The 15,633-nt window shown below is 33.3% G+C and overlaps 1 protein-coding gene across 8 annotated transcripts in view; it reads right to left on the reverse strand.

Annotated features, from left to right (window-relative positions):
* ZC3H13 (zinc finger CCCH-type containing 13) overlaps positions 1 to 15,633 on the reverse strand; it is a 91,617-nt gene that overhangs the window by 69,501 nt on the left and 6,483 nt on the right. For all 8 annotated transcript variants that reach the window (XM_067713549.1, XM_067713552.1, XM_067713551.1 and 5 more), the window contains 2 exons: positions 15,294 to 15,403; positions 12,543 to 12,654 (listed from right to left, as the gene is read on the reverse strand). In XM_067713549.1, coding sequence (XP_067569650.1) covers positions 12,543 to 12,654; positions 15,294 to 15,403 — 222 coding nt within the window. The remainder of the gene's footprint in view (positions 1 to 12,542; positions 12,655 to 15,293; positions 15,404 to 15,633) is intronic.

The following is a 15,633-nucleotide window of genomic DNA, read 5'->3' on the forward strand; positions in this document are numbered from 1 at the left end:
ATTCAGAAAAACGGACCATATCTTAGGCCACAAAGAAAATCTTATCAAATCTGAGAAAAAGAAATACAAAATGCAATAATATAGAAGTTATTTTTTAAAAAAATCAAAAGAATACACATATAAAACAAACAAAAGGCTCTTCAATCTGAAAAATTTTAAACATGCCATTAAGCAATTATTGGACCACAGGTGAAATACAAACCTAAAGATGAGAATTCCTTAAAAATAATGACAATGAAAGCATGATACATGAGATCCATGGAATTCAGCTAAAGCAGTTATCAGAAAAATGCTTATAGCATTAAATATGTGTGTGTATATGAAAATAAATAAATAAATATTCCACCAATTCAAAAAAGAAAAGGAATACAATAAACCAAGGAGGGAATTAATAAAGAGAAATAAATGTGTTGAAAAGAGAAAGAACTAATATATAAATCCAAAAGCTGATGCAAATAAACCACTGACTAAGCTAATGAAGAAAGAAGGGAAAACGCACAAGTATTCAAAATCCTATATGACAATGTGAAAGTAGCCATTAGAACAGAGAAAACAGAAAAACGTGATTTCTTTGCACAACTCTATGCAAACTAGTTTAAAAACCTAGACAAAGTACATAATATTCTAGAAAAAAAATTAACAAAACTGACTTAAAGTCAAAAGTCTACTAATTTCCACTGGAAAAATAAATTACTTACAGAACTTCTTCATAAAATAGTACCAGACTCAGGTGGTTTCACATGGGAATTCTACCAAACCTTTCAAGAGCAGAAAATCCTGATACCACTTAAGATATTCCAGAGCAAAGAATTAGGAATATTTTGTTATTATAAGGTACTTGGACTACCTGTGAAGTGCTATAGTATTATTTGAAAGTAGACTTGAATTAATCGTAAATGTAATTGCAAACTCTAGGGCAACCACTAAAAAAGTAAAAATAACAAGTATAATTGATATGTTAAGAAAGGAGAGAACATGTAATAGTATAAAATGCTCAATTCAAACCATAAAAGGCACAAAAACAGTGGAAGACAAAAAATAGGAACAAAGAACAATGGTATAACAAATAGAAAACAGTAACAATTACAGTAGATATTAATACAACTGTATCAATAATTACTTTAAACATCAATAGACTAAACACACCAATTAAAACACAGATTGTCAGAGTGGATCAAAAAACAAGACCCAGCTAGCTATACGTTGTCTATGAGAAACCAACTATAAAAATAAAGACACATATAAATTAAAAGGAAGGGGACGGAGAAAGATATACTATGCTAAAGAGAGTGGGAGTAGATATGTTAATTTCAGACAGGCAGACTTCAGAATAAGGAAAGTTAGCAAGGACAAAAGGGCATTACATGATAAAGGGGACAATTCTTCAAAAAGACATAACAATCCTTAGCATATATGCACCTAACAACAGTGTCAAAATATATGAAGTAAAAACTGATATTACTGCAAGGAGATATACCTGATCCACTAATACATTTGGAGACTTTAACACCCCTCTATCAGAAATGTACAGATCCAGCAGGGAGAAAATTAGCAAGAACACAGTTGAAATCAAAAGCACCTTCAATCTACTGGATATAACTCACATCGACAGACTACTTCATCTGATGACAGTAGAAAACACGTTCTTCTCAAGCTCACACGGAACATTCTGGACCATTTTATGGACCATAAAACACACTTTTAAAAGAACAAAAATCATATAATGTCTAATCTCAGATCACAATGGAATTAAACTGGAAATTAATAATGGAAAGATAGCTGGATAATCCCAAAATATATGAAGATTAATCAACACACTTCTACTTAACACATGGGTCAAAGAAGAAATCTCAAGAGAAATTTTAAAATATTTCAAACTAAATGAAAATAAAATACAATTTATGAAAATTTGTGGGATGCAGTGAAAGCAGTGTTTAGAGAAAATTTTACAGTACTGAATCCATATAGTAGAAATGAAGAAAGCTCTAAAATCAATAATCTAAGTTTCCACCTTAGAAAACTTGAAAAAGAAGAGCAACTGAAATCTAAAGTAAGCTGAAGAAAAATAACAAAAATTAGAGCAGAAATCAATGAAACTGAAAACAGGAAATCAACAGAGAAAAACCAACAAAACCAAAAGCCAGTTCTTTGAAAAGATCAAGCTTCTACGCAGGTTAACTAAGAAAAAAAGAGAGAAAACAAAAATTACCAATATCAGAAACAAAAGAAGAGACATCACTACAGATTCCAAGGACATTTAAAGGATAATAAAGGAATACTATGAATAATGCTATGCCCACAAATTTGATAACCTAGATGAAATGGACTAGTTACTTGAGAGACACAATCTGCCAAAACTCACACATCAAGAATAGACAATCTGAACAGACGTATATCTACTAAAGAAATTGCATCGATAATTAATAACCTTTCAAAACATAAAGCACCAGGTCCACATGGGTTCATGTAAGAATTCTATCAAACATTTAAGAAACAACTTATACCAATTCTCTATAGTCTTTTCCAGAAGACAGAAGCAGAGGGAATATTTACAGAATTATTCTGAGGCCAGCATTAATACCTAAATATCTAATACCAAAACTAGATGAAGACACTACAAGAAAAAAAAAAAGGACCAAGATCTCTCATGGGCATTGATGCAAAACTCCTGAACACATTAGCAAAATATAAGCAAATGAAATCCAACAATATATAAAAATAATTATACACCACAACCAAGTGGGATTTATACCAGATATGCAAGGGTGGTTCAACATTCAAAAGTCAATTCAGGTAATTCATCACATCAACAGACTAAAAAAGAAAAAAAAGACATGATCATATCAATAGACAAAGAAAAAGTATTTGACAAAATCCAACACTCATTCACGATCAAAATTCTTAACAAACTAGAAACAGAGGAGAACGTCCTCAACTTGATAAAGAACATCTATACAAAACCTACAGTTAATATCATAATTAATGGTGAGAAACTTTCTTGCTAACCTCAGGAACAAAACAAGGACGTCCCCTCTCACCATTCCTTTTCACCATCATAATGGAAGTCCTAGCTAATGCAATAAGACAAGAAAAGGACATAAAAAGTATACAGATTGAGAAGGAAGAAATAAGTGTCTGTTCAGAGATGACATGATTGTCTATGTAGAAATTCTGAAAGAATCAACAAATCTGTAGGTTGCTTTGGGAGCATGGATATTTTAACAATCCTAAGTCTTTCAATCCATGAGTACGGTATATCTTTCCATTTATTTGTGTCATCTTCAATCCCTTTCATCAGTGTCTTACAGTTTTCAGGGTACAGGTCTTTCACCTCCCTGGCTAAATTTATTTCTATGTATTTTATTCTTTGTGAGGCTGCTGTAAATAGATTTCTCTTTCTGATAGATCATTATTAGTGTATAGAAATGCCACAGATTTCTGTATATTAATCTCACAGCCTGCAACTTTACTGAATTCATTTATTAGTCTAAAAGTTTTTCTGGTGGAGTCTTTAGGGTTTTCTATATATAGTATCATGTCACCTGCAAATAGTTGTGTATATATATTTTAAAGTAGCGGGATAATCCAATAATTTAGTTTTTAGGTTACCTATAGGGAAAAAAATAGAGCGATCCAGAGATAAAAGGTAGACTTTCCTGAATGTAACCTGTTCTGTAGATTTAACTTTGAAACATAAGATACCTCATTAGCCCAGTAGGCATCAGTCTCATAACTTTGAAACCATGAAAATGTTTTATATACTTAGAAAACAAAATTGTATTTTTAAAAATCCCTAAAACTAAAATCAAATGAATCAACCCAACTTCATCAATTTTGTGGTTTAACCACACAGACAACTGTTCAAGTGACTTAAAATACAATAATTTGCACTTTGCTATACAGCAGAAACTAACACAACACTGAAAATCAACTACACTCCAATAAAAATTAATTTTTAAAAAATACAATAATTTGACTATCTCTTCCTAAGAAACATATATCACAGATATTTCCCTCATGGGATATATCCTAAGAACTACCAAGACATCTTAAACTGTTCGAAGTAATCATATTATTAGTAATAACGATTGTTAATTATTATTCTGGAACTATTAAATGTAAGATAATGCAAATGAATGTCAACAGGGACTAAAATTTTCAGCATAAGAGAAAAGTGATACAACTATAAAATCAAAGAATTAGGTAAAAGTCTTGCAATTCTAAATTTGAACTATTTGAACTCATGTTTGCGTGCATGTTTTTAAAGAGAAGATACATATGTATTTCCTAGGCGAAATACAATGAAAATCCCTAAAAATAACTAAACTAGTGGTTTCCAAGTAGTGGTCCTGAAATACCATCTCCCAATAAAAGAACCAGCGCTGTACGTAGGGGAAAATGGCTGACTCCAAGTAGAGGATAGATATAAAATATATACAATGAGCTGGGAACATCTTAACAGAAACAAAGAAACTATCAAGGACTACTGAAGCTGTGTCAATACAGGCAGGATATAATTGGACTTCATCAAAATTAAAGGATATCTTTAAAGACACCACAGGGACTTCCCTGGCAGTCCAGTGGTTAAGACTCCGTGCTTCCACTGCAGGGGGCATGGGTTCGATCCCTGGTCGGGGAACTAAGATCCCGCATGCTGCACGGTGCAGAAAAAAAAAAAAAAAAGACTCCACAAAGAAAATGAAAAGGCAAGTCACATACTGGGAAATACACATATCCTGCAAATGACTGGTGGTATTCAGAACACATAAGAGCCACAATTCTGTAATAAGACAAACAGCCCAACTTATAAGCAAAAGACATAAACAGACACTTCACAAAAAAATTATAAAAGCCCAATAAACACATGAAAAGATGCTCAACATCACTAATCATCAAGAAATGAAAATTAAGGGACCTCCCTGGAGGCTCAGTGGTTAAGAATCTGCCCAGGAAGATCCCACATGCCATGGAGCAACTAAGCCCATGAGCCACAACTACTGAGCCTGCGCTCTAGAGCCCATAAGCCACAACTACTGAGCCTGCACGCCACAACTACTGAAGCCCTTGCGTCTAGAGCCCTGCTCAGCAACAAGAGAAGCCACCGCAATGAGAAGCCACCGCAATGAGAAGCCCGCACACCGCAACGAACAGTAGCCCCTGCTCGCCGCAACTAGAGAAAGCCTGCACGCAGCAACAAAGACCCAACGCAGCCAAAAATAAATTAATTAAAAAAAAAAAGGAAATGCAAATTAAAACCACTATATACCCAGTAGAGCAATGCCAAGTGTTGGCAAGAATGTAGAGCAACTGAAACTCTCATACACTGTGGGTTGAGGATGTAAAATGGAATAACCACTAGGGAAAACTACTTGGCAGTTTCTTATAAAGCTAAGACACATAACATACACATAACATATGACTCAGCAGTTCCACCTCTAGGTATTTACCCACAGAAAACTATGTCCACACAAAGACTTGTACACAAATGTTCACAGCAGCTTTATTCATAATAGCCAAAATAACCAGAAAACCATATGGCCAATAGGCATAATAACCAGAAAACAACTCTAATGTCCATCAACTGGGGAATGGATAAACAAATTTTGACATATCCATATAATAAAACAGTAACCCACAATAAAACAAACTGTTGACACATACTACAACATGGCTGCATTTCAAAAGTATTGTGCTAAAAGAACCGAGACCCAAGAATATATAATATCTGATTCCATTATAGTGACAGATCAGAGGTTGTCAGGAGCCTGGTTTGAGAGGGGACTGACTCTAAAAAGACATGAAGATATGTTCTGGGTGATGGAAATGTTATGTATCTTCATTGTGGTGGTGGTTATACAGGTGTGTACATTTGTCAAGACTCAAATGGTACACTTAAAATGAACACATTTTATAAAGTAAACTTTTAAACAGAGCTCAGGATCTAATACAAAGACCTCCCACAAGCTAAGGAAGGGACATTTGAGGGAAAAGAAAAAAAAAAAGAAAAATAGTGGTACTGGATTAGAGTTAAGAGACATCAATAAGAACTCATGTTTAGCTCAATACAGATAAAGACGGTTGCTTGTAATACTTATATGCATATACACCAATTAGTATACACTCATATTATTTCATTGCTCTGTCAGCTGAGAGGGCCTAAAAAAAAACAGCACCCCAGTAGGAACAAGCACACCTAGTACCAGATCTCAGCTCTCTCTCTCTCTCTCTCTCTCTCCCCCTCCCTCTCCCTCTCTCTCTCTCCCCTAGCCATCAGAGAAAAAGTCCATGCTACCCATACAAAGAGGTCCACATAGAAACTGAGGCCTCCAGCTGACTTCCAGCATCAACAACCAGACATGAGAGTGAAAAAATCTTCAAATGATTCCTGCCTCCAGCATCCTAATACTTTAGCTGAGGTTCCAGACATAAAGGAAGAGATAAGCCATGCCTACTGTGCCCTTTCTGATTTCCTGACAGAATCCATGAACAAAATAAATGGTTGTTATACGCCAAGGTTTGGCAACTGGAACTCCTTTTAATATTATCAAAAAATATTATGTATTTGCAGATCATACAAGGGTAAAGACATATTTTTTATATAAAATGAACATTTTAATCTACATTTAAAAATCACAGTAATCAATCATGTACTATATATACATTATCAAATTCCTACCAGGTAGTATATATTGTATCTCCACTTATACCCTTCCCCTTCTCTTCTAAACCTTTTCCTTTGAAATGGGTAAACAACACTCCTCTGTTCTACTTAATCCTATACTCATTCTCAAATTTTTAATTTGGTGACTCTCTACTCTTGCTGTTTTACATTTACTGTGTTTTATTCTTTCCAAAGAATTTTCACATGTATGTCCTCACTTGGTTCTCACTATAACTTGTGACATACTGGTGCAAGAGACTTACTCAGGATAGTTTTAAAACTGTTAATAAGGCCTTCTAAGTTAAAGTCCTCCATTGCATGAGTCAGCTTTTTATAACACATATAGTCCTATCTCCTTCCTTATCAGTGAAACTTTTTCCTCATCTAGCCAAAAATATCAAGATGTAGAAAAAGAACAAGGGAATTTTTTTAGGTGGTGGGGGGAGGGAAATGAGGGACGGGAATAGAACTGGGTAGGGGACTACAAAGCAAAGCTAATAATTATGTATACATTCTGGGAGGTACAGTTCCCAGAGACAGAAAGCTTCATGCTAGAAATTAGTTCTCAATTCAGAAAACCAGAGAACCAAGCACTAAGGGTAGGTCAAAATCAACTGTAGTGTGCAAAGTCAACATCAATGGTAGCCTATAAAATATCTGAAAGAGGCTGGAAGTTGGATAATCAACTTACGATTCAGCTAAAGACTGAGATCTGAAAAAGTAATTTGCATAGTAGTCATTTTAAATAGATCCAGAGTGGAGGTGAGGATAAATATCAAGTCTAAATAGATTCTCTGAAGATAAGTCATCAGGTTGAGGTGGGGTAGGAAATGATAAAAATGACCTTTGAAAAAATACTGGACAAGGAAAAGGGAACATCATTCTGAAGTCTCAAAAGAAAAACTTCTGAAAATGACTTATTATTGGAACCAGAGAAGGTCATTAAAATGATTAAGAAAAAATATTTTAAAATATATTACACAGATCAGTTGAAACATTATTCCAATGGTTTTAATTTCATATATGAGAAAGCAGATTGACAAAAAAGATTAAGACATTAAAAACAAAGATCATGAAAAATACCGGAGATGGATGGTGGTAAAGATTGCATAACAATGTAAATATACTTAATGCCACAGAACTGTACACTTAAAAATGTTTAAAATGGTAAATGTATAATGTATTTTATAACTTAAAAAAGAAAAAAATGTTTTAAAAGATCAATTCATACAAATAAACTCAAACCATTGCCCATCTGCTCTAAGGTAAGATTTCAGGTGAGCAAGAGATGCTCACAGTGCACCTCTAAATCCTAAACTATTAGATATCCTCCCACAATGATGAATTATTTTATACTTTCTTGAATGTGGCCACAAAGCTTCTCTTAAGAGACAGAGATCCCCTATAGCACATGCATGCCCTAATCATCAACAAATGCTTGAATGTTCCTCCTGACTCTATATTCACAGGTCTAATTTTGCTTTCAAAGCTATTTTAATTGTGTGCTCGAATTATGTAAAATAACAAGTCTCTGTTATAGAAGAAGAAAACACAATTCAATGACTGCATTTGAAAAGTTCTACAGACTGGTGAGAAGTATCCAGTACCATAAAAATACGTTTATTATTTCATAACTGTTCTAAAATAACATATTAGTGTCTGTGCAAATACAGAAAACAGTGCCAAAAGTTAGTAGTCTGTGATGCTATGAGTCTAGCGTACAAAAGGGGCCTTTCCATCTTAGTTAATAGCATGGAAAGCCTGTAGTTAGGCTTAACACCTCCCCTCCACTCATTCTTTTGGTCATCAAATCTTACTGACACTACCTCAAATTAGCCTCTCACCATGTTAAATTCAGTTCCATTATGTTAAGCATGGTTCTGATCACCTAGACCAAACAACATGTCCAAAATATTGCCAATGCAACATATGACCAACATAAAAAATTATTAACAAGATATTTGACTTTCTTTTTTTCATACTAAGTCCTTGAAATTCAGTATGTATTTTATACTTACAGCACATCTCAATTCAGACTAGCTACACTTCAAGTGCTCAACAGCCCCACTGGACAGCGCAGACCTGAGACCATCAGGAGTTCTCAACAATGGCTGCACATCAGAATCACTTTTCATTTATTCAGTAAGTGAACTTACTAGTTCCAGGGTCTGGAGATGAATTGGTAAACAAGATAGATCTCTTCAGCCCTCATCTCACATACACATGCCGTTAATTCTTTCACTCTAGGTGCACAGCTTCACAGGTTCTCAAACACACAAGTCCTTTAAAATATTGTTATTGTGTTGGTTTTCTTCCTCTTCCTAGACTCTCACCCATTCCCTCCTTCATCCCATCTATCCTTCAATATCCAGTGCAAATGTCATTTTCCTCTGGTTCCCCAGGCAGTTACTTATTCCCTCCATTGTGAGCTTTGCTCTTCTCTCTCTGACATACTACCACAGTCTATAGCATTACAGTTTACCTATTTATGAATTGGTCTCTCCACAAGTTCAGGGTTTATCAACCTCAGACACATTGGAGTTGAGGCCAATAGCAGAGAAACGGTGGGATTAGTTTGCAGAAAATCACACACATCCTATCTTAGCCACGCTATGTTATCTATGTGATACTTGCCCCTACATAAACTACATCTGATTTTCCCATAGAAATTCATTATGTGAAGATCAAGAGTCACACATGTTACAATAGGGAATGTACCACAGAAATGATCAGCACCTGTTTTCGTGCCAGATATAGCACTCAAAATAATTAATACCTGCTATCCTAACTTATTAACAGTTTTCTCTAAGTTTGGATAGTGAATTCCCTAAAACCTGACTACTCTTGAATCTTGAGACTTTATCCCTTAGGTGTGCATGAAGTTAAGTGCCTTTGAGGACTATCTCATCTAAGGAAAGCAAGAACCAGGCTTTAAATGTCTTAACAAAATACCAACTTTGCTGTCTACTAAAACGATATGCTGAACATATAAACCTTTACAATCAACAACTACTTACACTTAGATATCTGTTAAAAACCTCAATCTCCAATGCCGATATTCATCTCCTAGTAAGAGCCTAAAACCAATTTATATTTGAGAAAAAAGGCTAAGAGCTATTCTAATACCATTTATTAGGCTGTCACATTGGAAGAGTCAGTCATGATACTTGTTTTACATATATTTTCTTCACAGCAACACAATAATATAGCTATCATCTCCATTTTACAGATAAAGAAACTGACAGTAGCATTAAATAACAATTCCTAAAGTAACGTGTTCAGAATATGAATTCCAGATGTCTGCCCTTTACATTAAGTACAATCTACCTAGTGGTATGCTGGAACCAGTTCACACTGACTCACAAGAGCTAACTGTTAAATTTTTAGGAACTGCACAAGCTGTAACTAAAAATTAAATCATAAAAACAATTAAATAAGTAGTATTAAAACCAACAGTACTAATTATTCAAAACTCACTTCCCAAATATTTTAGTACACTTTACTCTTGTGGTTAATTACATTTATTGTGTGTGTGTATTCCCACACTTCCCAACTCTGTATTCAGTGATACCATTTTAGTAGCCTGAAACTGACCATGATGGGAGTATTTACACCAAAGAAATTGGTAAATCCTACAAAGTATGGCTTTCTTTTTTTCTGAGTGGTTGTTAAACATATACCAGCAAACCATGGAGTCCATTCATTATTCTGAAATAAAAAGTTATTTCAAAATGCAATACACATGCTCAGCCCCTACCCAGAAATTCTAATTCAGTAGATTAAGGGTAAAGTACCTGCGTGTGTATTTTGAAAAAGACCATTTCTCCTCCAAAAGGATTTTGATACATACCGCCGGCTGAGAACTACCATTTGAGATTTCTAAAACGGTTTTACGTATCATATCAGACATTAGAAAGCTACATACTTAAAACTGCATTACTTTAAGTCCCCAAAGATGTTTACAAACTATAATATAAAACTGTGACACAGCTTTTTTTCAAGGATCAAAATAGCCAAAAGAAAGCTTCTATATATCGAAAATTATCAAAGAGGTTGCTGCTTATACAATTCAGTAACTTTCGTAAAAAGGCTATAATGAGACAACTAGATATCCATATGCAAAAGAATGAGGTTGGACCCTTACCTCACACCATAAATAAAAATTAACTCAAAATGGATCAAAGATTTAAATGTAAGAGCTAAAGCTCTAAGATTCTTTGAAGAAAACACAGGTATAAATCTTTGACCTTGAATTAGACAACAGTTTCTTAAATGTGACACCAAAAGCACAACAAAAATATAGATAAATTGGATTTCATCAAATTAAAAACATTTTTTAAAGGACACCATCAAGAACATGAAAAGACAACCCACAGAATAGAGAAAATTTTTGCAAATCATATATATAAGGGACTTGGATCCAAAATACATAAAGAATTCTTACAAATCAACAATAAAAAGACAACCCAATCTAAAAATGGACAAAGGATCTGAATAGACATTTCTCCAAAGAACATATACAAATGGCCAATAAGCACACAAGAAGATGTTCAACATCACTAGCAATCAGAGAAATGCAAGTCAAAACTACAATGAGATTACCGATAGGTATAATCAAAAAATTAGATTAACAGCAAATTCTGGCAAAGATGTGGAGTATTGGAAATCTCACACACTGATGTAAAGAATTTAAAATGGTGCAGCTGCTTTGGAAAACATCCTAGCAGTTCCTCAAAAGGCTAAACATAGTTACCACATGACTGAGCAATCCCACTCCCAGATATAAACTCAAGAGAAATAAAAACATATGGCCACACAAAAACTTGTATACAAATGTTCATAGCAGCATTATTCACAAGAGCCAAAACATGGAAACAACCCCAACATTCATCGACTGATGAATGGATAAAAAGAATGTGATATCTCAATACAATGGAATATTATTTGGCAAAAACAAGAAGTGAAATACTGATACATCCCCTAATCTTTCACAAACCTTGAAAACACTATGCTAAGTGAAAGAAACTAGTGACCAAAAAACTCACATATTGTATGACTCGATTTATATAAATATCCAGAATAGGCAAATTTACAGTGACAGTAACTGGAATAGTGTTTGCCCAGGGCTGGTGGTCAACTGAGGGGCTAGGGAAATGACTGCTAAAGGTTATGGGTATTCTTTCTGGGGTGATGAAATTGTTCTAAAATAGACTGTGGTGATGGATACATGACTGAGTATGTGAAAAGCTGCCCAAGTGTACACTTTAAATGGATGAACTGTATCTCAATAAATTCATTGCAAATGCACACACAAGAGCACGATAAATTTCTTTAAAAACAAATTAGATCTGGGAAATTTCCATTCCTGACAAACATCTATGTTTTCTTTTAATCAATAAACTACATCATAAATTGTGCTTCTCTTTTGGTTTCACCACTAAATTCTGTGATCATATGTGCTTTCTAGTTCAGTTTCTGTCACCACCATGCCTTGCCTTCACTGTTTTAATTTAAAAGTGTTGTACTGCAAGGCACTTCAACTCTTCTTGGAAGCAAGCAGGAAATGATGGCTGGCTGAATTCCAAAAACTTAATACATTTAAATACTCATGATGTCCACCATGGCACAGAAACCCTACGAAGTTCAGCTTGAGCTCTGCCAACCAGATCCCTTCATTTCAACTACCACCAAGAACTAAAACGGTAAGAATTATGTTTTTCCAGAGGACTTTTTCCCTCTAAATTACATTATCCATATAGAACACTGTAATGCAATATTACACATTTACCATATATTTAGCACACAAGATAATATTTAAAATAGAACATAAATAATAAATCACTACTGAAATTTAACTTTGTTTGGGGAAATTCATTCCTACCCTAACAGGTGAGGATGACTCCTCTGTATTTCGTTTCTGGGACTCAGTGTCCACATCTTGGCGCTTGTTCTTCATTCTTTCTCTAAGATCCCCTGTAGGTCTTTCTGGTGACCTTTGAACCAAAAAACAAAAACAAAACAAAAAACAAAACAAAACAACAAAAATCTATATTTATATAACATTTTATAAGAATATATTTACAGAAATAACCTCACAAATCTCAAAATAGTTTTTCTACTATCCATGGCTCCTAAAGTTCAGAAAAACAATTAATAAATTTCAGTTTATATATTAATATATAAAAAAATATAAGCATCACTTACAAGTTTTCTCCCAATACCAACCAAAATGCATACACTAAAACTCCATGGGGTGGCAGGTACTGGTGATATTAATAAGAAACTATACGTGAGTTGAGAGAAAGGAATTTGTAATTAATAGCTTAATTTGTTTTCCTATGAATCACATAAATATATTAGTTATATTTGAAAGCAAAAAGTAGGAAGGTAAAGTTTTAAACCACAGCACTGCAAAATTAATCTAGAAACAACAGTATTATCATATACATGTATACGGTTGGATGCAACATCAACAACTGTGAAAATATTTTATGCATCCTAAGAATGAAAGCAAATAATGTTATTCTTACAATTCTTCTTAAATCTGAAATTATTTCAGAGTAGAAAGTAGTTGAAAAATTCAAAGCAAGATTTTCAACAGTGAGTTTATACTCTGCTTTTATACTCTTGTTTTTAATTAAGGAAAAATATACATATTTATATTTAACACTGGTAAAGCTTCATAATTTATATTAGCAATTTGATAAATGGATGTTCAATTATTTTCACACCATCACTAAGTGAGAAAAATAAAGCAGAGGTAGAAAACACACTGCCTTTATAGACTATTCCTAGAGCACCATTAAAAGAGGGCAACAGTTGTTAAGGAATGATATGTCCCTCTTTAGCCACCAAAAAAAAATGTGTATAATGTTTTTAAAATATATAAACAGATTACAAAAATATTGACATCTATTTCAAGTAATAGCTGTTCAATCAAATCGAGTCCTTTATCAATCATTAATACAAATCACATGATTAGTGAAAAAATAATTTCAGTCAATTCACTTTAAAGGAGCTCATTAACATTTACATGCACATTTTATAGATCTATATTAAATGTTTTAACAGTTAAAGCTGAACTGGTAAATGGATCTTATTAAGGACAAGCATTTAAATGCTTTAAATTATAATTATGATGCACATGTAAATTTTATGTGCCCTAGTTTCCTTTAAATAATAAGACAGTGTATTATAAACTTGTTTCTATCCTAAACAGTACCTAACAGAATGCTCTACATACAGTGAATGCTCAGTGACTTAAATGATTTGTGACTAAGTAAGCATTTCTGAAATACATTACTTTTCTTTCCATCTCTGAATCACATTATGAAATATATTTTTCTTCCTTACAAAAAAAAGGGAAAATACACAAATACAAAGGAAGTTATTGGGGAAAAAATGCACAAAATAGCAAAATTATAACAAAAAATCCTTTATTCTAAATCTAGTAATGACACTATTTTTTTCCATTTTAGACAAATTTCTTTGCCCATTTGCCTCACAACCATCTCTTGTATAAAAATTTTGAGTATGTTAATGTCACAGATGAAGTAAAGCATGTATTAAAAGTACAGTAATAATATAAGCAAAACATTAAAATTATTGAAACAGTTTCCCCAGGTATGTGTTTGTTTATACAGGTATTAAACTTATAAAGACTAACTTTCCCACATTGACAGAAGGGACAGATGACAATCTAAATACAAATAAAACAGAGTACTCAGCATCACAAATAACCTAAAAATGTACAACATTTAAGTGAACAGAAAGTCAGCTAATGTTAAGGTTTTGAATTTTAAGTTCTGTTAAACTTCAAAATCCATACACATACACAAAAATTCACCCAATTAAAAAGGAAATCTCCAAATGCTAATGTTCAGTTTTGACACTGTCGCTGAAGCCAAAGCAATCAGCACATTCAATTTTAGGACTAGGTAAATCAGTTGTTTACCAATCAAGTTTAAACTGCTTTTGTGACAATCTTTATGTATGTTACATCTTTAAACACCATAGCAAAATCATCATGAGGGAGCCAAAAGAAAAATAAAAGATTTTTGTTAGGAAAGTCTAATTTAGCCTTGCCTTTATTAAAGGAAAAATGATATTCTAAATAGGTAGTACATTTATCCACATATAAATACATACTTTCATTTACCTCAATATATTGTGATAAGAGATTTGGCAAATGCATTTTAACCTACAGAGCTTGCATTAGATTATCTTTTGTAATTACGATTTGAATTTAGAACATCTTAAAAAGCTAAAATTATACTTATTTAAATTCTACTATTTTAAGAGTTGAATGTAGTCTCTCCTCACTAAAAGCAAATCCATGAAATTCTGCCATCTTAAACAGCACTTTAATACATAATTGCGGGGCAGGGCACGAAAGTAAGCCATACATATATTACAAAAACAAATTTTTGAGCAAATTAATTTTAAAGCAAACATCTCTATTAATCTTGAAATTAACAACTAAAAAGATCCTGTCGATCTTTGCTATTGATAAGACTACCACCAAAATAGAAAATCTGACCAAACATATGGTAGTATTTCAGATTTTTATACTAGATAAATTACAAAAGCCATCTTCTAATAGTATATGAACAATTCAAAGTTCTCAATTTACCTTCTATAATTGCTGCTATAACCTTTACCACGGGGTGAAGGGCCATGTACGAATCTACATGTGTTTCCATAGAGGCAGTTGCCAGTCTTCAGCCAGTTACGGCACTGTGTCTAAGAGACAGATATTACTATGTAAATTTCATATTTAGTCATATTTATTTCTGGAAAAAAAGATGCTAGTGGGACAAAATTTAAATAAATGCTATCAAAATTCCAACTAACCTGAGATATATTACTCCCCAAATAATAAAAACATCAAAAAAAAAAAAAAAGCCCATAAACCCTAATGCCCATCTCACTCCTTTTTTATGAAACACATTTTAAAAAATTTACTAAACCAA

This window comes from Pseudorca crassidens, chromosome 18 (genome assembly GCF_039906515.1).
Source record: "Pseudorca crassidens isolate mPseCra1 chromosome 18, mPseCra1.hap1, whole genome shotgun sequence".
NCBI lineage: Eukaryota > Metazoa > Chordata > Mammalia > Artiodactyla > Delphinidae > Pseudorca > Pseudorca crassidens.